Raw genomic sequence first — 25,288 nt, 5'->3', positions numbered from 1 at the left:
TGAACTAATGCAAAGTGAAAGGAGCAGAACCAGGAGACCAATGTACACAGCAACAGCAATATTATAAGAAAGATTAACTGTGAAAGACTTAGCTACTCTGATCAAGACAATGGTCCAAGTCAATTCCAAAGGAATTATAGTGAAAAATGCTATCTATCTCCACAAAGAAAACTAATGAACTCCAAGTACAGATTAAAGCATACCTTTTCTAAACTTTATTTTTTTCTTTTGCTACATGGCTAAGATGGAAATATGTTTTGTATGACTTCATATGTATAATTGATATAACTTCCCTTCTCAAGGGATGGGGCAGGGGTGGGATGGAGGAAGAAAATTTTGAACGCAAAATTAAAAAAAATAATAATTTTACATGTAATTTGGATATATTTAATGAAATGCCTAAAATGTATATTTTCTTTTTTTCTTTTAATTTTTTTTCTTTTTACTTTTCAACATTCACTTCATTAAGTTTTAAATTTTCTCCTCCTTCCTTCTTTCCTCCCTCCCTAAAATGGCATACAATCTGATATAGACTTTACATGTACATTCCTATTAAACATATTTTCACATTAGCCAGGTTGTATAGAAGAATTAGGATGAATGGGGGAACCATGAGAAAAAAAAAAAAAACAAGAAGAGTCTGCATTCAGACTCCACAGTTCTTCTTTCTCTGGATATGGTAACCATTTTCCATCATGAGACCTTTGGAATTGTTTAAGGTTCTTGCGTTGCTGAGAAGGGCTAAGTTTATCAAAGTCATAGAACACTGTGGCTCTTACTGTTCACAGTGTTCTCCTGGTTCTACTCCCTTCACTCAGCATCAGTTCATATAAGTCTTTCCAGGTTTTTCTGAAGCCCACCTATTCATCATTTCTCATAGCACAATAGTATTCCATTACATTCATATGCCACAACTTGTTCAGCAATTCCCCAGTTGATGGACATCCCCTCAATTTCTAGCACTATACTGTTCCTCTATTTAATTTCTGACTCCTTTTCACAAATCTTTTCAGTGGTTCTTTTGCTTTCTCTAGAAACCTAAGGGTGCAAATCCCACAAGGCTCTTTATATAACCATTGTCTCATTTCTTTATAAAACTGCTGCTTTAGGGAAGACATACATCCCTATAGTGTCAATTATGACATCTATGTTTATGACTTTCCAATTTTGATCTTCACTACAATCCCAAATGTCCACTTGTCTATTTGACATCTACAACTGGATGGTCCATAATCAATTTCAAATATTAGGCAAGTCACTTAGTTACATTATTAATCCTTAAAACACTTCTATACAATCTTATTTTACAAATTGTATATATATATATATATATATATATATATATTAGTAATCTATTCTAAATTTGACTCATTTTCTAACTTGCTTGCTTCTACTACTGATACCACAAGTTTCCCAGTTATCCAAATAAAAATTTGAAGTAATCTTCAACTCTTTCATCTCCTCCAACCCCCCACATCTAAGTCACCAAGTATTCTTGGTTCTTCCTCTAAAATACATTTCGCAGCTATTCCTGCTTTTCAATTCCATTGCCATAATTCAAATTTCTGTTACCTGACAATCTGTAATAGTATCATAATTTACTGACTGGTCTTCATACCCTTAACCACTCCAAGTTAGCCTTCACATTATTCCATAAATCATCTTTTTTTTTTTCTTTAACATGTGCACTTTTATTTGAACTGGTCTTAAGTCAGTGTACAGGTAAAGCTCCTCCCCTCCCCCAAGTACTGGCACCAATCTCAAAACTCTCAGGGAGATTATAAAAGTCTTCATTCACATCTATGTTGGGGGCAGGGAAGGAATTTAGGGAGCCATTCCATATGGCTGACAATTAAAAAAAAAAAGAACAAGTATTAAGGCAGAAGATACAAAAAGTTTTTTTTTTTTTTTTAAGGATTACATAATTTACACTTAAAGCCATACTAGTACCTCCCCCCTTCCCCTTCCCCTCGGGATCTGTTACATCACTCCTTGACAGCCTTCACAGAGGCCTGTAACTGTCACAATGCATTACACGGTATTTGGAATGACTATTAAAAAAACAAAACAAAACAAAAGCAAATGTACAATCAGAGTCCTAAATACACCATGGAGAACTTTGGGGGTGTTTGCCTCCAGCATACCTAGACTGCTCATCACCTTCACCAGTCCAGTTTTTAAATCCTGAGTCAGGTGCCCCCCCCCCAAAAAAAAAACAAATAAAGCCATGCCAATCTCACCTCTTTTTTGGGCTATTATCATGTCATCATGTCACTCCCTTTGACAAATAAAAAAGTAAAACACAAACAGTCCATGTAGAAGCATTTTTGGTGTACAATAGAGGGCCCAGATGCATCATACTCCTGCTTGCTGATCCACATCTGCTGGAAGGTGGAAAGAGACGCCAGGATGGAGCCTCCAATCCATACAGAGTATTTGCTCTTGGGCGGGGCAATGATCTTGATTTTCATTGTGCTGGGAGCTAGGGCTGTAATCTCTTTCTGCATCCTGTCAGCAATGCCTGGGTACATGGTGGTACCACCTGACAACACGGTGTTGGCATACAAATCCTTACAGATGTCAACGTCACACTTCATGATTGAGTTGAAGGTAGCTTCATGGATTCCACAGGATTCCATACCTAAGAAAGATGGTTGGAAGAGAGCTTCTGGGCACCAGAAACTCTCACTGCCACTGATGATAACCTGACCATCAGGGAGCTCGTAGCTCTTTTCCAGAGAGGAGCTGGATGCAGTGGTGGCCATCTCCTGCTCAAAGTCTAGGGCGACATAACACAGCTTCTCCTTGATGTCACGCACGATTTCCCTCTCAGCTGTGGTGGTGAAACTGTACCCTCTCTCGGTCAGGATCTTCATGAGGTAGTCTGTCAGATCACGGCCAGCCAGATCCAGACAAAGGATGGCGTGGGGAAGGGCATAACCTTCATTGATGGGCACAGTGTGGGTCACACCATCATCAGAGTCCATCACAATACCAGTGGTATGACCAGAGGCATACAGGGACAGCACAGCCTGGATGGCAATGTTTGAAGGTCTCAAACATAATCTGAGTCATCTTTTATCTGTTGGCTTTGGGGTTCAGGGGGCCTTCTGTGAGCAGCACAGGGTCTTTCTGGCCCATACCCACCATCACACCCTGATGTCTGGGATGCCCAAAAATGAAAGGGAAGACAGCCCAAGGGGTATCGTCTCCTGCAAAGCCAGCTTTGCACATTCCAGAACCATTGTCAACAAGGAGACCAGCAATATCATCATCCATTGCGAACTTTGAAGTGGCAAGTTTAAACACTTAAGAGAAGAGAGAAGGTGGTCCCGCACCTGGAGGCAGGGGGGAGGCAAGTGCATGCTGGGTGGAAGAGCTCACAGCTCCATAAATCATCTTCTTAATGAGAAGATATAAAATTAGAGAGAATTTGGCAGTCTATGTGGAAACTTAAAGGATAGCATTTCATGTCCTTGGTCAGCCAGGTCAGATATTCCTTAGTCTATTTTCTCCTAACTTTTTAACCTTCTTTAAGAGAATATACCTCCATTCACTTGTAATGGTAATGGGAATTTGAAGACCTTCCCTGCCCTTAAAAGGCCAAATGTAAACACATGGAGCCCATGGTAGGAAGAGTTTGCTGAAAGGGTAGAACGGGAAGGATGGAACAGGAAGGAGAAGATGAGAGCACAAGGAGAACAGGGAGCAGGCAGCACAAAGGCAGAGCAGCATGAGGAGAGAGGAGCATTTTTGCTTAAGGAGGACTGTTTTGCTTTGAAGGCCTGACAGAAGGAAGGCTTGGTACTGATGTTTGCTGCATTGGTTATGTGTACAAGCTTCTTTGATGCTATGATGGATGGATTTGGTTTTTGATGTTGTGATTCAGCTTACTAGTATTTGAATAAATGTTTTGGTTCTGTCTTCTATATGGAGAGTCTGTTATATGTTTTGTTTCAGAACTACACCAGCACATAGCCACCATGGGCACTGTGAATATCACATTGGCCTTAAAGCCCTCTTTGCCCCAGCATAATGAGACCAAGCTGTTCTCTGACCTAGTATTCAGATTGTCCTGGAATCCAGGAGTCCAAGACCTGGACTTTTCTCTATTGTAGCACAAATGTCTTCCTCCTTCTACCTGTTGAAATCCTTGTTTTTCTTCACTGTTCAGCTTACACACAACCTCCTCTATGAAGTTTTTGCCTCCTTGGTACCCTCAAATATAAAAATGATCCTTTCCTCATCAAATCTCTCATTAATTTCTGTTGAATCCACAATATACTTATTAAATTCTAAATTGTTTTTGTTTATTTCTATATCTGTCTTATCTGCCCCACTAGATTGTAAGGTTCTTGAAGGTTGGGGCTATATCTCATTTACAACCTTTGTGATACTGCTGCCTAATACATAATAACTACTTAATAAATGTTCATTAAAGTCAGTATACAATGAGAACTAAAGTTCAGAGAAATGATACTAAAGCAATGCAAAATTTTAGTGGTCAAGTCAAATATCTATTCTGTTTCACATTTAAGAAGAATCTTAAATTAATATGTTTAGAAAGATTGCCCCCCAACCAAAAAAAAATGCTGAAATTTTCCATCTGAACAGAAACTCTGATTATCCAGAATATCCCATGTTTAAGCATTTCAATTTGTCGAAGTTTTACTCTATATGCTTCAAAACTGAAGAGGATTTTGACACTTTTTTCTTATACTTTATGTTTAATTCAATTCAGAATCAATAATGCATTCATCATAATTTTTACATTGTAAGATTGACTTGATTTCAAAAGGATGCTATTTCGGAAGGATGCATAAAATCCCCATTTGTGTTCTCTATATGAAGGCTTTGACTGAGTACATCACAACTCTCCCTTGTCAATCGATTCTACAATCAGCCAATGTATATAAGACAATGCTTAAAACATCAAGCTCATTGATTTCATGAGCCTGTTTATGAAAATAGAATTGAAAATTCCCTCTCACCAGCCAAAACAAGCTAAATAACATTTGGTACCTCTTGCCAAAAACATTATAAACTACATAAACCATAAGCCTAACAATGCTTCAAGGTTTTATAAACCTGGATTTATTTATAAACTAGGCATGACTAAGCCTTAGAATAAAGGACATGAAGCTATATTCTTTCTGGGGATATTTGCTTTAATTTTAAATTGAAGACTATAGCTATGTGTGGACCTCTAACATAACTGTTATTGGGAACAATATTTAAACAACCATTTAATAACACTGATTATTAAGGAACATCCTTTAAAGACTAGCCATATTCACAGGCTTATATTCATGGTAATTATTTTTTTTTTACTTAAAAGTGAATTTCATAAATGAGACTGGGATTGATTGTATGGTTGTTTTTTTCTTGTTTGTTTTATTTAGAGCTGGAAGAAATATAGGAACCCATCGGGCTTAATCCTTTCATTGTACAGATAAGGAGTCTGAGAGCCAGGGACTTGTCCACAGGCACACAGATAATAACTGGCAAAGCCTGGATTCGAACTCAGATCCTCCCTCTCCAAACCCATTACTCTTTTCAATGTACATTGTTCATTTGGTAAATAGTGAGGCCAGTAGGAGTATATGTCATACTCTATATGTCATAGAGTAGCAGAGTTGGAAAGAGCCTCATAGAATTGTCTATCTAATCCCATGCCTGAAAAAAGAATTCTCTCCCATTGTACAGAGTTAGCAGTTTGTAAAATCTTTTATCTGGCTCTTCGGGTAACATCTCTTTAAGAGATGGCTCTTTAAGAGGTTTCTTCTATGAAAAGAGAAAAACCCTTTAAGACTGTTACCAAAAATAAAACACTTCTTCTGATTCATTGTGGATACTGGAATCAGCAGTCCATTCACTCAAAAATGAAATAATTCCTTCAAATATTTATCTAACCTCAAACTTCAATGCTTATCATTGTATGCCAGTTAATCAAGTGTTGATCAAGAGTTCTTGAAAGCAATCAGATCATTACCACACAGTACGTGTGGAAATGCTTACTGCAGCATTTAAATGACTATATATGTATATATATATATGCATATATATATCAGCAAGAAAAAAAACAGCTGTATGAGATAATTTTTTTAAATAAGATAGTATAATGAGAAGCAGTAATCTTTCCAAAGCACAGGTGTGATATCACCTACTCAATAAATTCCAATGGCTACTTATGATATCCAGGATCAACTTGAAATTCTTTATCTTTTCAAGCCCTTCATGACTTCCCCCAACCTTTCCAGTCTTCTAATACCTTACATATTCCTCCTTTCCCTTTGCAGTTATTCCATTTTCAAAGTAGGGAAATTTTCATTTTCTGACCACTATGCAAGGAACATTTGGTGTCCTGTAGACAGAGTGTAGGGCCTGCAGTCAGGAAGACCTGAATTCAAATCAGGCTTCAGACACTGGACAAGTCACTAAACCTTATTTGCTCAGTTTTCTCATCTATAGAATGAGATGAGAAGGAAATGGCAAACTGTTCTCATATATTTGCCAGGAAAACCCCCAAAGTGGACACAGAATCAGCCACAACTGAAAGTGATTGAACAACAACAAAAACAATAGTGTGTGGAATACATACTTTCTTTACATCTGCCTCCTGATTTTCCTAGCTTCCTTCAAGTGCAAGCTAAAATATTAACTTCTGCAGGAAAGCTTTCCTAATTCTCCTTGATCTTAATGATATCCTTTTATAGATTATTTCCCATTTAGCCTGTATGAAGTTTGTTTGTACCTAATTGTTTGCATAAGTCTTTCTTCACTAGACTCTGAGCTCCCAAAAAGTGGATATTATTTTTTATGTTTCTTCATAGCCTCAGTTCTTAGCATGGCACCTGTACCATAGTAAGCACTTAAAAAATGTTGATTGACAGATACACATAAAGGACAGAAGTTTTGGAGTCAGGGCAATTGGTGTTCGTTTTGTGTTCTGTCACTGGCATGTGTACCAGCTATATAGTCATAACTAAGTCATTCCATCTCTAGTGTCCCAGGTAAATGTCTAGGACTATAAATTAGAAAGAAGGTTTTGATGTTCATCAGTGGAAAAAGTTACTGAACTAGGAGTTCCTCCAAACCAATGAAATCATTACTTTAGGCTTCCACAAAAATACTACAATAGAATGAGAATGGTGAAGATGGTTAGGAAACTGAGGTTCTAGTCCTGGCTTTATCACAGTCTGAAAGACCTTTGGCAAGTCACTGTTTCTAAAACTTCTGCTTGCTCTTTGGTCAAACTAATGGAATAGATCAAGCTCCTCTTTCACATCCATTAGGTAACTCTATAACTATAGTTTTATTGTCTCTTTTTATCCAAAGCTTGACTTTATAGGTTATTATGGAACCTAATCTGAGCATGTCTTAAACAAGCACAAAAACAGTGTGGCTGGAGATTATTAGCTCAAGTTAGTTGCTTAATATTTTTGAGTAAGTTGCTTAATATTTTCAAGGTAATCTTGTACTTTAGTAATAACTTTAAAAATATGAGATTATATCTTCAATTTATCATTTCTACAAAATGTAGGTGCTAGAAAACAAAACCAAGCATTTCTATCTCATTCCTTCCACAAGAATCTACTAGATGCCTCTGCAGGACACAGATGGCAATCTATCATCTCATTGGCCTTGCAAAGCCACCCAACTTTAGAACACCAGTCACATTTAAGAGAGAGACAGAGACAAAAGAAGATAGAGACAGAGATGGAGAGACAGAGGGAGAAGGGGAATAAATACCTGGATGAGGGTGGGTAATGGTGAGGAATCTAGTTTCACTGTAATATATAATGCAAGAAGATGACTAAATTTGGAAAAGTAGGTTAAAACTAGACTACAGGGATTCGTAAATTAAGCCATAGAATGTTTGTATTTTATCCAACAGTCAATAGAGACTTAGTAAAATTTTTGGATATGGCCAAACCTGTGAAATAAAGCTATTATTTTGGCAACTGAAAGAAAGATGACTTCCATTCATATGTGCCATGATGCATCGATGTAGATGATACTGGTTTCTAAAGAAACTAGAAGACAACTGGTCAAATGTTTAATGTAATGGTCCAGGCAAGAGAGGGTCTAAACTAGGTTGGTGGTAAGATCAGTAGAGAGGATTGATATTAAAAATATTCATGTATACAATAGATATATAACAATAGTTTTGTACAGCAAACCAGTTATGACAAATCCTTGATGTGAGCTCAATATACCTTTCAAATATTAATTCTATTATTGGCTAAGGCCTAAAATTTTTATATTGTGAGAATAATGATGAAGATCATTGTACTTTCTGAAGAATCCAGACCACATTCTCCCAAGATAACACAAGATGCTATCCTATTTACTAAGAATCTAGGTCTATAGGACCAAAAACATTCATTCATGTTCCATTACATTATAGAAAATCTACATAATTCATATGAAAGCAGACTTTTATATTTTATTTTATTTTCCAGAATGGCTATTCTAAGGATGCCATAGACATGGAAGAATTAAAAATAAAAACATTGTCTGCTCTTTCAATGTGAAATTTTACCCATTTTAATGCAAGATACTAGAAAAAGGAGAACACAAGTTCTTTATTTTAAAAAGAACCTTGTTTTTCAGGAAAATATTCTTAATTAATTTTCTAAACAAAAAGGGTAAAGAATATCACAAATCACCTGTTATGGGAATGAGAATATGAAGATCTTCCCTGCTCCTTGGCCCTTTCATAGACTTAAGTGACTCTGAGAACCTTCCTTAATTTGAGAATATACTCTGCCCCCTAATAGGCTGAATATGCTCACCTGGAGCCTTTGGTGGGAGGCTTGTTCTTCAGGAACACCCACACCTTGTTACTATGTGATTGGGTAGTGGGTCAGGAGGGTTGTGATGGTCTCTGACTCAGGAGAAGGCTAGATATACCCTGATGTGAGGTTTTGCTGTGGGGCTCACTTTGGGAAGAGTTGTGTGATGTGTCCAGATGAGACTCTGGACAACTGTTGAGCCTCCCCCCACCCTCCTTGAAAACCCAGATGTTGGTACTTCCCTGTCTGGTAACTAACTATGGATGTAATTGTCAGACAGTGGGAAGCCCTGTATGATGATCTGTCTCTCTGCCTGCTTGTAACATCTGTGTGTATTCTCTGATGTTTGATAGATTAAAGTAAGATTGTTAACCCATTTTGAGTTGCTTTACTTTAAAAAAGCAGATCTAAGAACCTATGCTAGCAGCTACCCTGGTTATGCTAGGGTGTTTGCTGTTATACCACCATATATTTTTTCTTTTCTTTTTTTTTTTTGGAGGGCAATTGGGGGTAAGTTACTTGCCCAAGGTTACATGGCTAGTTTTTTTGTATGGGTGTTAAGAGTCTGTGGCCAGAACTGAATTTGGGTCCTCCTGACTCCGGGGCCAGTGCTCTACTCACTTTGCCACCTAGCTGCCCCCACCATATTTTTTTTTCAATAAAAACATACTCTATATTCTTCCCAATAGTATTAAAAATGAAATTGGAAGGACAATAGATGGAAATGTTATATCTAGTTTGAAGATAGCAAAATTTCAGAAGCATTGAGGGCTTCAAGATATCTCAAATTGAGGAAGTTAACATTTATTAAAAATCATGGTATTTTTTTAAACATATTTAGACACTATTTCTTTATACTTCAACTAGATTTCCCCATATCCTACATGCTCCTTCATCTAGCATGAATGTCCATACAATAATTTTTGAAAAGAAAAAACAAAGAAATCAGCAAAATTGACCAATACTGTGAAAAAATTTGACCTTATATCAACCCCATCATCTCTGCAAAATACTGAGTAGAGGTGTCTATGCCTGTCTTTTCTTTGGGGCCAAGCTTGTTCATTATAATTTCACAGCACACATCTTTAATTATTATGTCGTGACTATTCTTTTCCATTAACATTACTGTAGCCATTTTTTATGACTCTGATTAAGTCACTCTATATTAGTTACTGTCTCCATACTTCTCTGTATTCATCCCATTTGTCATCTCTTATAGCACACTTATATTGTTACATTCATGCACTATAATATGTTTAGCTATCCCACAATCAATAGGAAACAATTTTTCCAGTCAAAAGATTGTGCTGTAAATTTTTCAGTATAAATAGAGCAATTTTTTTCATGCTAAATAGAATTATAAGGAAAGGAAGGAAGGAAAAGAAGGAAAGAAATATTGAGAGAGAAAAAAGGAAGGAAGGAAGAAAAGAGCAAATGTAAACTTTTACCTTTATAAATCAAGTCCCAGATGGCATACAAGTTAGAAAAGCCTGGGACATGAACACATATAACAGCCTGAGAAGTCATGAATAGTCAAAACACATAAGGGAAAAAAATGCAAATATTTAGTGGCCTCTTCTCTCTCACTTCCTATTCATTACTCCTTCCAATATGGCTTCAAGTTCACTATTCAAAAGAAACTGATTTCATTAAGGTTGCAAATGATCTCATTATTATCAAGTTCAAATGTCTTTTCTTAATTTTTGTCATTTTTCCCTCTCTGTAGCATTTGATACTGTTGACCACCTTTGCCTTCTGAGTACTCTCTGAATTTCTGTCATATTTTCTCCTAGTTCTCCCCATTAGTTTCTGATTGGTATTTCTCATTCTTCTTTGATGCATTGTCATCTGTCTCTCTTTTGTTGATATCATCAGACCCCATGGGTTAATGCTCATTTCTAGCCATGATGTCATTTTGAGACCCAATCTCACAAAGGCGGTTAATAGAAGACATTTGCACCTGAACACTGCACAGTCATCTCAAATAACATGCAAAACAAAAGTCATGTTATTCTCCAAATCCATTCCTCTTCCTCATTTCCCTCTTTTTTTTTCACTTCCCTACTTTTATGAAAATCACCATTATCCTCCCAGTCAATAATTTGTTAAAGGTCATTTATACTCAGTTCTTGCGTCTATCTCACCCGCATCACATACCATCATGTGGAATGCACCAATTTTACCTTCACAGTATATTTTTCATCTCTCAAGTCAAGCAACCACCATAGTTCAGTCCCTTATTACCTCTTGCCTGGATCATTGCAATAGTTTCTATATTAATCTCTTTGTCTCTATTCTCTCCCCTAACCAATCCATGCTCTACAGAGCTTTTATATTGATATTCCTAAGTCATAGGTCTAGTCACAGAAGTCGTCTCATCAGGAAGGTTTGGTAACTCCCATATTTTATAAGAGACGAATTTCTATTTGCAATTTAAAGATCATTTGAAATCTAGTTCCATTCTGTCTCTTCAGACTTATTTCTTATTATTCCCATATCTCTATATTACAGCCCAAATAGCCTATTTGACTTCCTCCTACATAGAATGTTGTTTCTCTCTTTTATACCATTATAATGGTCAATTCTGTTGTCTGGAATGCTCTTTCTGCCTCCCTCACCTTCATCTCTCAGAATGCTTGCTCTCTTAAATGTTCAGTCTTAGTGCCACTTCCTAAAAAAGCCTCTGTGTGACCTTCCCAATTAGTAGTCCTCCCACCAAATAAATTTACATTTCCTTTACATATATGGTACGCTTATATTTCTAAGGGCATACAATTCCCCGCCATGAAACTATCTTTACTCCAGGAAAGGCACGGTTTGAATTTTTACTGTTGAATCTCCAGTGCCTACCATGATGCCTAGCATATAAGAATTGCTGAATACAAACTTGCTGAATTAACTTAAATTGTGCCAGTGAAGGAAATATCCACACACACACGCACACACACACACACACACATATGTTTCAAAAAAAGCACAATTCAATCAAGTATTGGCAGAAATCATTCTGAAATATCTATACTGAATTTTCTCAAAGTTTGTCATCAGGTATTAACATTGAAATAAATTATTTAACATTCCTATATAAGGGGAATTAAGCATTATCCAAACTGAAACCATGAAAAAGTTCAAAGAAGCGACTATATATATATACATATATATATATATGCATAAAGGAATATTCTTGTGTGATCAATCCAATTAATTTCAAATAAACAACTATTTATTAATTGTCCTTAATGTGTAAGGTACAAGATACTCTGTAAAGCTGGAAACCATGAGTTTCACACCTTAAGGAAACAAGGTTTGTTTATAATAGATAAGAGACACCAAGGCTTATCTATGAATCCCTATCACTTCTTCTTATGCTGCAGTTGCTCCTCAAATGGAAGACCTCTGATTCAGCTGAAATTAGCTAAAACATTTTCTGAATAATCCTTGAGCCAAATGAAAAGGGCCATTTGGCAAGATAGACATTGCCTAATAGAGTTGTAGCCAGGGGAGACAAAGGCATGATGTATCACAAACAGCTGAAAGATGAGTCCATTTTTATTGTATTAGATCATGAGCTCTCTTTTGGTCTGCTTTCTTCCACTTTTTGTCAATCTGATCTTGACATATTTCCTGCCTGGCAAATGCTGCCCCTTGGTATCAGGAGGATTCCTTGAACTGCTAAAGTGTATTTCAAGGGGAAATTTTCTGATTCTATAAGGATATCAAAAAGAATGATAGGTTTAAATATTGAAAATGATTGTTTCTTAATTAAGAATGATTATTTTTCTGTGAGAGGACTACATTAATTTATTTTTCCATTATTTGATGTGTCATCCATTTAGCAATCCTGACTTTTTTTCATTATATATTGCATAATCTAGTTTAATAAAAGACATCATACAAAATGACTTAAAAATTACAGACAGATCAACATGGAACAATCAAATTTGAGTTTAACTGTTCATCAATTTCTTTAGTTTCTCATTCCTATTACTTTCCCATTTTTATATATTCAACCATATATGCTTTCTCTTTAAATCACGTCACTATGAAAACACACATTATAAAATCTAAATACACAATAATACAGGATATAGAGTAGGAAATTAAACCAAAGCATCATCTAATCATGTATCTGAAATATTCATTTTGGTGACTGTTGTTGACATACTTTTCCATTCCCTCTCAAACTCCAAGAAAAAAAATTTAAAAAGAAGTCTTTGTTTGGGTGGGAGTTTTTTTTTTTTTTAACCCAATGCAAATGCTGGTCCTTAACTTTAACGTAGGTAGTGGACTTGACAAGCAATTAAAACAAACAATTTCCACTCATCAAAGCTTGCCAAATTAGTCATCTGCCATCTGCTCTATCATCTGGCTCTCCTTGAGGTCTTGCTGTGAATCTGGAACCACTCACTCAGATTAAGAGGGACAGTACAAGCCTCTTAGCTGGTGGAATGCCACTGGGAGAGATGTGTGCAAACATTAACAACCATCTTTTCTTTAAACCCCTGGTTTGCCATTCCTCCAACCATGCTAGTGGGGGATAAGATTATTCTGTGAGAGATTTCTTATAACTGCAAGACCTTTGGCATCTACATTAATTAAAAATGACAAAATATGTCCAGTAGGAAACACACTGAAATAGATGCCGATTGTCCATATATAAATGTGTGTGTATATCTATATACATATATATACATATATATATATATATATATATATATATGCTTTGAAATAATTATAGCCTTACTATTTGGAGTTCCCAGCGTATGACTACCTTATCAATGAGACTAGGTAGGACTAATTCTAGGCAAAAATGCTAACTCCTCTAACATCTTTTATTTCCCTTCTCTTCTTTAAAACACTCTCCCCTCCACAGTGAATAGTAGAAGACCATGGACTTGTATCTAGTCTTGTTCTCTTAAGGCAAAAACATCTACTCCAAACTTTTTTTCTACTCTGTCCAATTGAAGTCTCTTTTCAGTTAGCTGCCATTTTGGATATATACTACAGATACTTTTATGTTAAAGGATACATGGTTTGAATATAGGCTTCATTTATAGTCCCAAGAATATCTCTATTTCAACTGGAAAACATAACTGAAAATCAAAGGAAAAAAGCTGTAATTGTGAAATTTAAGATGGAGAGAAAGGGGAACTTTGGGGTGGAGTCCTTTAATTTTCCAATTTAAAGTGCATAGTAACTGATTACTTCTTCTATGTGTTAGGCTAACACTGAATGAAATCACCTTATGGCAGAATTCTCACTGCATCCTAACTTTTAGTCTCTCACAGAATTTTTCTTTATTATATATCACTTACCTATGACTCAGTTTCTCATTCTTTTTTTTAGATATGAGAATAAGAGGACTGGGCCTTTTATTTCATTGCTATAAGGAATTCTGAATGAAGGAAATCCCTGTAATAATGAAGAAACACACCTACTTTGCACTTTAGTGATGGAGAGTTGCCTGTAGCCTGAAAGATTATATAACTTTATAGTCACAAAGTCTGTAAATGGGGATATGTTGGAGATTGGACTTGAAGACATATCTTCCTGAAACTTTGAGCCTTACTCTATATTCCCTCTACCAGACTGCATCTCTTTATAATAGTTAAGCTCACCTTATTTTTTTATGCAGCATTACCCAAGGATCCAAGGTTGGTCAGATGCTATGAAATATCTTTTGACTTGCTCAAATACCAAGGACAAAGGACAGATTTTCACCATCAGGTAGACTACTACCTGATCCAATTAACCTTTTCTTTTCATGTCAATATAGGGAATGATGAGAAAATATCCATTGCTAAGACAATAACATATTTGCAACAAGTTACATACTAACTTTAATTTTTTTTTTTTGGAGGGAGAAGGCAGGGCAATTGGGGTTAAGTGACTTGCCCAAGGTCACAGGGCTAGGAAGTGGTCCTCCTGACTCCAGGGCCAGTGCTCTATTCACTGTGCCACCTAGCCACCCCCATACTAACTTTATTTAACAAAAAATCATTTCTAAAATTTGGTGAAAGAATAATGGTACAGAAACTTGGTTATTTTGTGACAAAAGCTAAGGGAAATTTATCTTCTGATATTTGTGCCCTCAACTAAGCTTCCTGACCATAGTCAAGATTCACCTTTCCCACAATAAAATCTCAAGCAGAAGCACGAGAATGAAGGAAAATCAAAATATATATCTTGTTTGTTGTCAAATGTAGGGCATCTCCTGTCAAAGGCAGAAGCCTGTCAGAGTTGATAATGTTCCAGTCTGATTGCTCAACATCACCACACTTAACAGCAAGAGGGAAATACTACACCTGAACAGATGCCTTATTATTTAACAAAAACACACTTATTATCCTCTTTCCAGGATTCCTCTGTCACTCATGCAGAGGACTATGCAAATTCAATATAATTACCAAGAAGAGCCCCTATACTTCAAGAATTCACACGTTCATTCATGTTGCTTATTCCCAGCCAGATCCTTATTGCAAACTGTCCACTTTTTAGGAATAATAGTCACTATGGACATTCAAATAGGGATTTAAAAATTTATAAAGGACCTCACAGATATTATTTCAGTTTTCCTCCCAAGAATGCTGTGACTGAGTGCTAGTACAGAGAGCATTATCCTTTTATATATAAGGTAACTGAGGATCAGACATTAAGCAACTTTTCCATTGTGTGACGACTATCAAGTAATAGAGGCAGGATTCATAGACACATTACTCCTTGCTTAAAGTTCAGCGCTGTAACACGGGTTGTGTGGCAGAAAAAAAAAAAAAAAGATCCACTGCCTAGGGACCAATTCTCTGGTGATAAATGAGAGGATAACAGATATTTTTTCAACTATTTTACTTTTCCCAAAGGAATTTGCCATTAGGTATCTAACTGAATATTCTCTTTTGGTATGTTTTCTACTATGACTTAAACATCAAATTCATGTGATTTAAATCAACTCATTTTTCTATACCCTATCCTACAGAAGAGTACCAATACATTCTTTAGTCATTGACAAAGACATTCCCTCAATAGTCAAGTCTTGAATTACATCAGGACTTCTTTACAAATTCCACTGGACCACAGCTAATCAGTTTATTTATTTATTTATCATTTTAAAATTTATTAATCACCTACGGTGTTCAAGAATTTTACTAGGTACTGAGGATGCAAAGATAAAACTTAAACATTATTTGTGCACAAGAAGATTACAAATAATAAGGGTATTAAATGGACGAACAGATATGACTCAAAAAGGCACTTCATGTGGTATACTTCCATAAGCCATTTCCCCTACAATATGTCTTGGGAAACATTTTTTTAAAATAATAATGTACTTTTATATATCAAGTTACATGTAAAGACAAATTTTAACATTAATTTAAAAAATGAGTTTGAAATTCTCTCTCCCTCCCTCAACCCCCACCCCCAACAGTAAGCAATTTGATATAGATTATACATGTTCCATCATACAAAACATATAACCTTATTAGTCATGTTGTGAAAGAAGACAGGCCCAAAGGGGGAAAAAATGAAAACAATATAGAAAGTGAAAAATAGTATGTTTCCATCTGCATTCAGACTCCATCAGCTCTTTCTCTGCAGGCAGATTGCAATTTTTATCAAGAGTCCTTTGGAATTGTCTTAGATCACTGTTTTGCTGAGAAGAGCTAAGTCATTCACAGTTGATCTCATACAGTATTGCTATAACTGTGTACAATATTCCCAGAAAACATTTTGAGAGGCACTGTGGTACAATAGGGATGGGGTGGTTCAAGGGGAAACATTGGACTTGGACACCAAAAATCTAAAATTCACTCCTGATTTTGACAATTCTAAACTATTTCCTTATTTGTTAAATAGAGATAATGATGCCTCATAAGTTTGTAAAGACAGTGATCCCTAAACTATAAAGAAATGCTAAGGTGTATGTTATCATTATTGTTATTTGTGATGAAAAATAACAGGAGAAATGTGTAATGGCAAAATGTTTATTATACCCATCAGAGATAGACAGCACTTGGAAAAGCTGTGAGAAATTTTGACAAGACTTATGGGCTAATAACCAGAATCCACAAGTTTTACTCCAATTTCTCCCACAAAACAGCTGTTTGGATTTAGTCTCTCTGGATTTTACTTACCTTTCCAGAAAATGGGTGTGTTTAATCCCTCAGGTTTCTTCTAGTTTTAACATTCTATGATTCTAAGTCAGGTTGTGAAGGACAACATTTTAGGGAAACTAATGTCACCATGAAAACAGAGGAGTAAAATGTTACTATTATTATTATTATTATTTATTGGACATAGTTTCACAGATAAATTCTAAGCTCCAAATGGGGAAAAAAAACCTGAGTATTTAAAATTTAGGCAAATATAATTATATTAATTGAATACATTTGGCTGAATTACCATCTATTCTCTACATTCCTAAGTGGATATCCCATAGATATATATCTCAGACTCTACCCAGAACTAATTATCTTCCTATCTAAAACAACCCAGCCTCCTTTTTTTTTTTTTGGATTCTGATTATGGAAACTGTATCCTTTAACCTAGATTCAAAAGCTCAGACATATACTTGATTCTTCCCCTCTTCTATTCCTCCATTCTGCATGCCTTATCCAATCAGTTACCAAGTATTTTCAGTACTACTTCCTAAACATATCTGCCATCTTTACCTTTCTCCCCATCATCATAATTCAGTTTCATATCTGTTTGTCTTAGACTATGAAAACAGCCTTCTAATTGGACTTTCAATTGCCAAGCTCTTCCTTGTCAAATTTGTCCTCTACACAATTGGTAAAATCTTCCTAAAGTGCACAGTTAATCATGTCATTTTTTCCTGAGCACCATGAAAAGAAATTTTAATTGACAAAATATTTTAAACTGTAAAATGATTGAACACAGAAACCAATAAGGTTTCGTTAATAGAAGGTGCTAATGATAATGCACTACCATCTAGCTTGTCAGGTAATCTCAGGATCACTGAAAATTTACATCTACCTTATAACTAAAATTTCTCATATTTATCTCTCCTATTTAAAAAAATTGAGCATTCTTAGAAAACTTTATGTTTTCATTTGCATTCTCCCTGCTTTCCAGAATTTTTTCCATTTTGGAAGTATATAAAAAACGTTGTGTGTGTGTGTGTGTGTGTGTGTGTGTGTGTGTGTGTGTTTTTAATTCACTGACTTGTTTCATTCACTTACTTGTTTCCAAATAAGAACTTTTATTTTCTCCAGACTGCAACTAAGATAAAATATAAACTCCTCAGCTTAGCATTTAAAGTCCCTAACTGTCCAGCTATCAACTGACTCCTTATTGAGCCTTGTTTCACATTATTTCCAACCATGTACTTGAAACATGAGCCAGTGCTCTCCCCTAACATTTGCTTTTCACCTCCCACCTTAATGCCTTTGTATGGGATCTCTCTATTTAAAGGAATGTACTCCATCTTTTCCCTCTTCAGAATTCTTAGTTTCCCTCAAAATTCATCTCATCTTCCTTTCTAAATTCCCCTAAACTCCTAATCTGTCAAATGTGGATGATAATAATTCCAACCTCAAGGGGGTGTTGTGTTGATTAAATGAGATAACATTTTTAAAGCACTTTGCCAACTTCAAGGTGTAATATACATGCATATAAATGTTACACACACACACATTAACATGGAGATAACAGCAATATACCACAAAAATCATAACACTATTATTAGGTGTGACTTATATCCAGAATGCAGGATGTGTTCAATATTACAAAAATTATCATCATAATTGACTATATCAATAACAAAAATAATATGATTACATCAATAGATGCAGAAAAAGCCTTTGACAAAACACAGCACCCATTCGTATTAAAAGTATCAGAAAGTTAGACATTAATGGAGCATTTCTTAAAATGATAAGGAGTACCTCTCTAAAACCATAAGCAAGCATTATCTACAGTAGGGATAAACTTGAAAATTTCCCAATTAGATCAGGAATAAAGCAAAGGATGTTTATTATCACTGCTATTATTCAACATTGTACTAGATATACTAGATATAGCTCTAAGACATGAAAAAGGAATCGAAGGAATGAAACTTGGCAATGAGGAACCAAACTATCACTCTTTGCAGATGATATGATAGTATATTTGGAGAACCCTAGAAATCGACTAAAAACAAATTGAATTATAACTTCAACAAAAGTGAAGTATATAAAATAAACCTATATAAATCTTTAGCATTTTTATGTTCTTTAAACAAAACCCAGGAGGAACAGATAGAAAAAGAAATTCCCTTTTAAAAGAGTTGTAGACAATACAAAACACATGGTAGCTACCTGCCAAGACAAAGTCAAGGATTATGTGAAAATAATTACAAAGCACTTTTCACACAGCTATAGATCCAAAAACTGGAGAACTATTAATTGTTCAAGAGTATTCTGAGACAATATAATAAAAATGACAATTCCACCTAAGGTAATTTACTCATTTAGTGCCATGCCAATCAAACTCCAAAAATATTATTTCATAGAACAAGAAAAAAAAGGTAATAAAATTCATCTGGGAAAAAAAGTCAAGAATATCATGGGGATCAATGACAAAAAAAATGGAAATTGGACCTCCACACTTCAGATTTGAATCTATATTCCAAAGCAGTAAACATCAAAACAACCTGGTACTGGCTAAGAAATAGAATGGTGTATCAGTGGAATAGATTACATACATAATACATAGTAGTAAATGAATACAGTAATTTCTTGTTGGATAAACCTTAAGATCCAAATGTTTGGGGTACAAATTCACCATTTGACAAAAATTGCTGGGAAAACTGGAAAGCAATTTGGCAGAAACTAGTCATAGGCCAACGTATTACACCATATAAAAAGATAAGGTTAAAATGGATACATGATTTAGACATAAAGAGTGATATCATAAGTAAATTGAGTGTGCAGAAATGTACCTGTCAGATCTATGAATAAGAAAAGAGTTTATGTGCATAGAATAGATAGAGGTGATTAGAGGAAGTGGAATAAACCATTTTGATAACATGAGATTATTTTTTTTTCCACAAACAAAACCAATGTAGTCAAAATTAGAAGGAAAACAGGAAACTGGGGAAATTTTTGCAGCAAGTTTTTTTTTTTCTGATGAAAGCCTCATTTCTAAAATATGTCAGGAATTGAGCCAAATATATACAAATATGAGCTATTTCACAGTTGTCAAATGGTCAAAGGACATGAACAAGCAGTTTTCAGGAGCACAATCAAAACTATCAATATTTGCATGAAAAGTGCTCTAAATCACTATTGATTAGAGAAATGTAAATTATAACTACTGTGTGATACAACCTCACAACTATCAGATGGGGTAACATGACAGAAAAAGAAAATGGCAAATGCTGAGGGGGATGTGGAAAAATCAGGACACTGAGACACTGTTAGCGGAGTTGTGAACTACGTCAATCATACTGAACAACATTTTGGAGCTATATTCAAAGAACCATAAAACTGTGCATCCCCATTCATCTCAGCAATACAACTGCCAGGTCTCTATTCCAAAGAAACCAAATAAAAGGAAAAAGAACATGTTTGTACAAAAATATTTATAACAAGCTTTTTTGTGATAGTAAAACCTTGGAAATCAAGATGATGTCAATCAGCTGGTGAATGCCTAAGCAAGTTGTGGCATATGATTGTGATGGAACATTATTGTGCCATAAAAATGATGAGCAGGATAGTTTAAGACAAACATGGGAAGACTTAACATGAACTGATGTAAAGTACAGTCAGCAGAACAAGGAAGCCATTGTACATGGTAATAGTAATTCTGTAAGGATGATCAACTGTGAAAGATTTAGCTATTCTGAAAAAGACAATGATCCAAGACAATTCCAAAAAACCCATGATGAAAAATCCTATCAATTTTCAGAAAGAGAATTGATGAACTCTGAATGTAGATTAAAGTTTACTTTTTTTAAGCTTTCTTTTTTATGTTGTGTATGTGTGTGTGTGTGTGTGTGTTTCCTTTGCACCATGACTAATATGGAAATATGTCTGGCATAACCTTACATACATAATCAAAATCAAACTGTTTGCCTTCTCAAGGAGGCAGGAAATGTGGAATATTGGAAGAAAATGTGAAACCCAAAATACGAAAAATGATTGTTATATTTTTAATATGTAATTGGGAAATACTTTACAAAAAATAAACAATAATTTTCAATTTATGGTCAGAAAAAAACTCAAGTATTTAAAAGTCAATATTAGAAGTCAAGGTTTGATCCAAATCAAAATGCATTCTTCAGTGGAATGTAATTTTCGTCAGCATATAGTTAGTTTTGTTTTGTGTGTGCAAACTCAATGCTTACCATAATAATTGTGGTATTAAAATAATCGTGCAATTGAATTATTTTTTCTTTATATTGAATATTTTGTATTCATAATTTAAAAAATAAACTCCCTAAATAGTTAATTGAATGCAAATATAACACTTAATAAGATGTTCCCAAAAACATAAGCAAGAGGTAGTTAAAGGAGCACAATGTTAACAATGAAATTATTATCTTATTATAACTCAGAACTTAAAAAAGTATCTTTAAATGTTCAAAGCATCTTTTACTGCTTAAGGTTCAGATTTAATTTATGATAGAAAAATAAAATGTTTTAAGATGAACTCTGTTGTCATCACTGAATTGAGCTATTGGCATTTTCTGTTCAAGATGAAACACCAAGTTCATACAGTGGTTGCATCAGATGATCATCACTTGTTATGTGTCTTTACACAATCAAGTATGTCTTTCAATGTTCTAACTCTAAAGTAATTAGATATATTAACATCATAAGAAATGAATTTGAAGTGTTTGAAATGTTTTTAGCCTCGTTGTATTTAAGGGGATAGAGAGGCTAAGTTGAATTAACAATTCAAATTATTCATCCTTGAAAGAGGTAAAATGTTACCTAATGCAATTCTAGCATCCTAATGACAATTCAGTGTTTTAATCTTTGATGTGAGCTATCAAAAGAAAAATACAGTTGTTTTCTGTGCTGTGCATTTCTTTTGAGGGAAATGAAATTTACAGACTATCAAACATATTTTAGAATAGTATTTACACTGCTTTTTTTTTCAACTTTCATTTAAAATTCTAGTTTTACACAAAAAACATTGAATATCCAAACACTTTTTTTAAAAGTGTACATAGAAAAAACAAATCTTTTAAGTTGATTTATATTGCTTAACGTTGTCAATTATTAAGGAATGTTCCAAGGTGAACCAACGAATCATCTATTGGAATTAGCCAGGAAACATGGCAGACGAGCAAAGCTCTATAAAAATCTAGGTAGTTTCTTTTCTAGTTGATGTTATTTGATCTTTGATATTATTTGATCTCTGTTGTTATTGATCTCTAGTTGATATTATTTGATCACTGAACATTTCACAATATTGACCCTGTTTCTCTGAGATTTGTCCAGTCTAATTTTGACATCAGTTTTAAATAATAAAGTCTTTATTTTGAATCATCATTGTGTTTCTGTTTATACATACACACGTATATACATATATTATATATATACACACACACACACAGTATTCAACACTTATTAAGGGAGGAGAATAGATTGAAATCTAGTCACTGACATTACAAACAGGAGATATAATACTGACAGTTTTTCCTAATATGACTCATATTGATTGAGTCTATTATTAAAGGTCACTAAAGTGGACACACTTTGTATATAACAAAGAGAAAGAGCAATTCTTAACTGTGAATTATGTGTCAGGCCTTGTACTATGTTGAGTATCGGGGTAACAAAGACAAAAATCACCTCAAGGAGTTTACTTTCTTTGGGTGGAAAAATAACACATATATAGAAAATTAAACATGCATATTGATAATGATAAACTGACCATATTTCTGTAATTATATATAACATATAGGGTGTCCCAAAAGCCTTAGTGCAACTTTAACTTTAAATAGCTTACTATCAGCTATTAAAATAGCTTAACTTCATATGTTTATATATAGTATATATTATGTACCTAAGAGTATTATATAGATATGCATATATAATATTGAGCTATTATTTTATTTAGATAGATAATATTTTATTTAGATAGATATGTGAAAGGTAAGGTGTTTGCATATACAATCAATACAAATTAATTTCTGGGGACATCATGTCAGTAACCAAGAGAATATGAATAGGCTTCCTTTCAAAGATGGTCCCTTGAGAATCTGTGATGCTAAAGGGAGGAGGAAATATTTTACATGCCTGGGTGCCAATCTCTGCAAATATGTAAAGATGGGAAATGGTATTTTGGTTAAAGGGAAGAGAAAAGAGGCCTGTTGGGCTAGAATAGAGAATATATGGAGAGTTACATACAACAAGCCTGGAAATATACGCCTGAGTCAGTGGATGATGGCCTTTAAAAGACAAATAGAATAGAGTAATAGAATTACTATACCATTAGAGATCATAGTGAACTTAGAAATTCTGTATACTCCTCCTCCCACTTGATTGTGAAGTGAATGAAATTAAGGCCCAGAAAAATTATTTGTCCTAGGTTGGAGAGCTAGTTAGTGAAAGTGGGAGGTTACAAACCCATTCTCCTGTGAAACACAGTTCTAAGCTCATCTAGATATTTGGGGATGCAGAGTCCCCCATTCCTCAGATACTGACATTTTTCTATACCCTGTAAGTATCTCTTCCCCATTCATGTTAACTATCTTTGGCAAACAGTACTTCATTATATACCTTAATGTCTGCTGCTGCAAGAATACGGAGTCCTGTATAGATCTATGACTTACCCCATACCTGTCTTTTTCTTGGCCTGGCCTCATCAAGGGTTCTTGTGTGTCTGCCTTCCTTGATCAAGTTTGCTATCTTGACATTTATTTGAATGATGAAAACCAGGTTTAGATAAATACTCTGATTTAGGACATATCTCATCTACTCAATGTGATTCAAAAGTCTGCATTAGATCCAACTTTGGCTTTATAGTTTGACCATACTTTCAGATGCAAAACATGTATAATAATAACAAGTAACAACTTACACATATTTTGCATTTTGTGGTTGACTTACCCAGACAACAGGATACATAGAAACAAAGTAGGTAGGGGACTGGTTTTTAAGTGAGTAAAACTTGTTTTCATATCCTGACACATATCTAAGTAACCATGCATATATTAATTAATCATTCAGTGTCCCAGGGCAAGTTTTTATGACTATAAATTACATTCAGATTGTCAATTTTCATTGTTAGAGAAAACCTCTATTCTGGGAGTTACCCTTACCAATGAACAAAAATGAAAACAAACAAACAAACAAAAAAAACTCCACAAGGTTTATGAAGTTCTTTTCAATCAAGATCCATGACAGGTAAATATCTTACAGGATACTGAGGTTTAGAGAAATGAAGTAAATTATTTGCATAGCCAGTAAGTGTCAGAACTGGGACTTGGACTCAGTTATACTGAGCTGAGGTCAAAAACTCCACTGAACAACACTGCCCAATCTCTAATACTGACCTTGTTTGCCTGCATCCCACGTTCTATTTCCTGTTTGTGGCTGCTCTTAGTCTTGGCAGCAAATGAATAACCAAATATTTGATGCCAAGAATTCATTGACTAAAGATCTCCTGTTCTATAGCCAACAAATGAAACTATTGATAGAAAAGCAATTCTTCTCTAAGCAATCATTCTTCATTGGAAAATATGGACTATTCTGCCTTTTTTCTGCTGTAAAGTCAGCATTCTAAGTGCCAATTGTCTGCTGGGGGTATTAACTGGCACAAAGCATTGCCTTGGCTCAGAAGCAGTAGAATTCCACAGCAACTTCCATAGTCCTTAAGCTCCTCTGGTATGTCAACCTTATTTGTTTCTGAACAGCTAGGGGGCTTTCTGCAGAGAGGTCCCTAACTACTGCAAGCATTCATTCTACATAAATGTATTTTAATTAACAGTGTACAAACACCAATTCTGTGTGTGCAGTGAAGTCTATTCACTGACTGAATATGCCCTCTCAATAGATCCTATGAGACATTCTGGGAGAATATTATGGTTCTCCCTTCTCTACTCTTGGCCTGTTATTTAAAAATCAAGCGGTGTAAGAGGTTAGTTTAAAAAAGGAGGGTAAGAGAGATTTGATAAGGGGAGAGGGCTGAAATAAAGAAAAGGCCTATCATTTCAAAAGGAGAAATGAAGTTCATTGTTTATTTTATCTTTTATTCTATTGAGATTTATAAAAATTTCTATTCATATATGATGCATAACTTTTCATGATAAAAGTTATATTTAGGTAGAACTTAGATAAGTCAATCACATCTCTAGAAATCAGTTTCAACAGTTGTAAATGGATATCTACCACTCTCTCTAGTGCAGCACTAGTATTAAAGGATACCAAATTAAGTAAGAGAGTTATTGAAAACTCATTAATATTTATCACAGCCTACATCTCACAAAACGAATGCTTAGAAAGTACAACTCCGAACAAAGTGATGGGTCTGGCTATAAA

General features: G+C 34.8%; 2 protein-coding genes across 2 annotated transcripts in view; both read right to left on the bottom strand.

Moving 5' to 3' along the window:
* ERBB4 (erb-b2 receptor tyrosine kinase 4) overlaps positions 1 to 25,288 on the bottom strand; it is a 1,413,192-nt gene that overhangs the window by 922,076 nt on the left and 465,828 nt on the right. The gene's annotated exons all lie outside the window — the stretch shown is intronic.
* Positions 2,259 to 3,242, bottom strand: LOC138151539 (actin, cytoplasmic 2-like). Its single transcript, XM_069075090.1, has one exon. The coding sequence runs from the start codon at positions 2,985 to 2,987 to the stop codon at positions 2,259 to 2,261; it is 729 nt and encodes a 242-aa protein (XP_068931191.1). The 5' UTR covers positions 2,988 to 3,242.

Source organism: Petaurus breviceps, unplaced genomic scaffold (genome assembly GCF_028583685.1).
Source record: "Petaurus breviceps papuanus isolate PSGF00001 unplaced genomic scaffold, PetGlider_PUasm1.0 90903, whole genome shotgun sequence".
NCBI lineage: Eukaryota > Metazoa > Chordata > Mammalia > Diprotodontia > Petauridae > Petaurus > Petaurus breviceps.
Note: the sequence above shows the minus strand (reverse complement) of the source record. Positions and strands in the feature narration are given on the sequence as shown.

Excerpts from the sequence above, each read along its gene's own strand:
- LOC138151539 (XM_069075090.1), bottom strand. The coding sequence starts at position 2,987 with ATGGACTCTGATGATGGTGTGACCCACACTGTGCCCATCAATGAAGGT.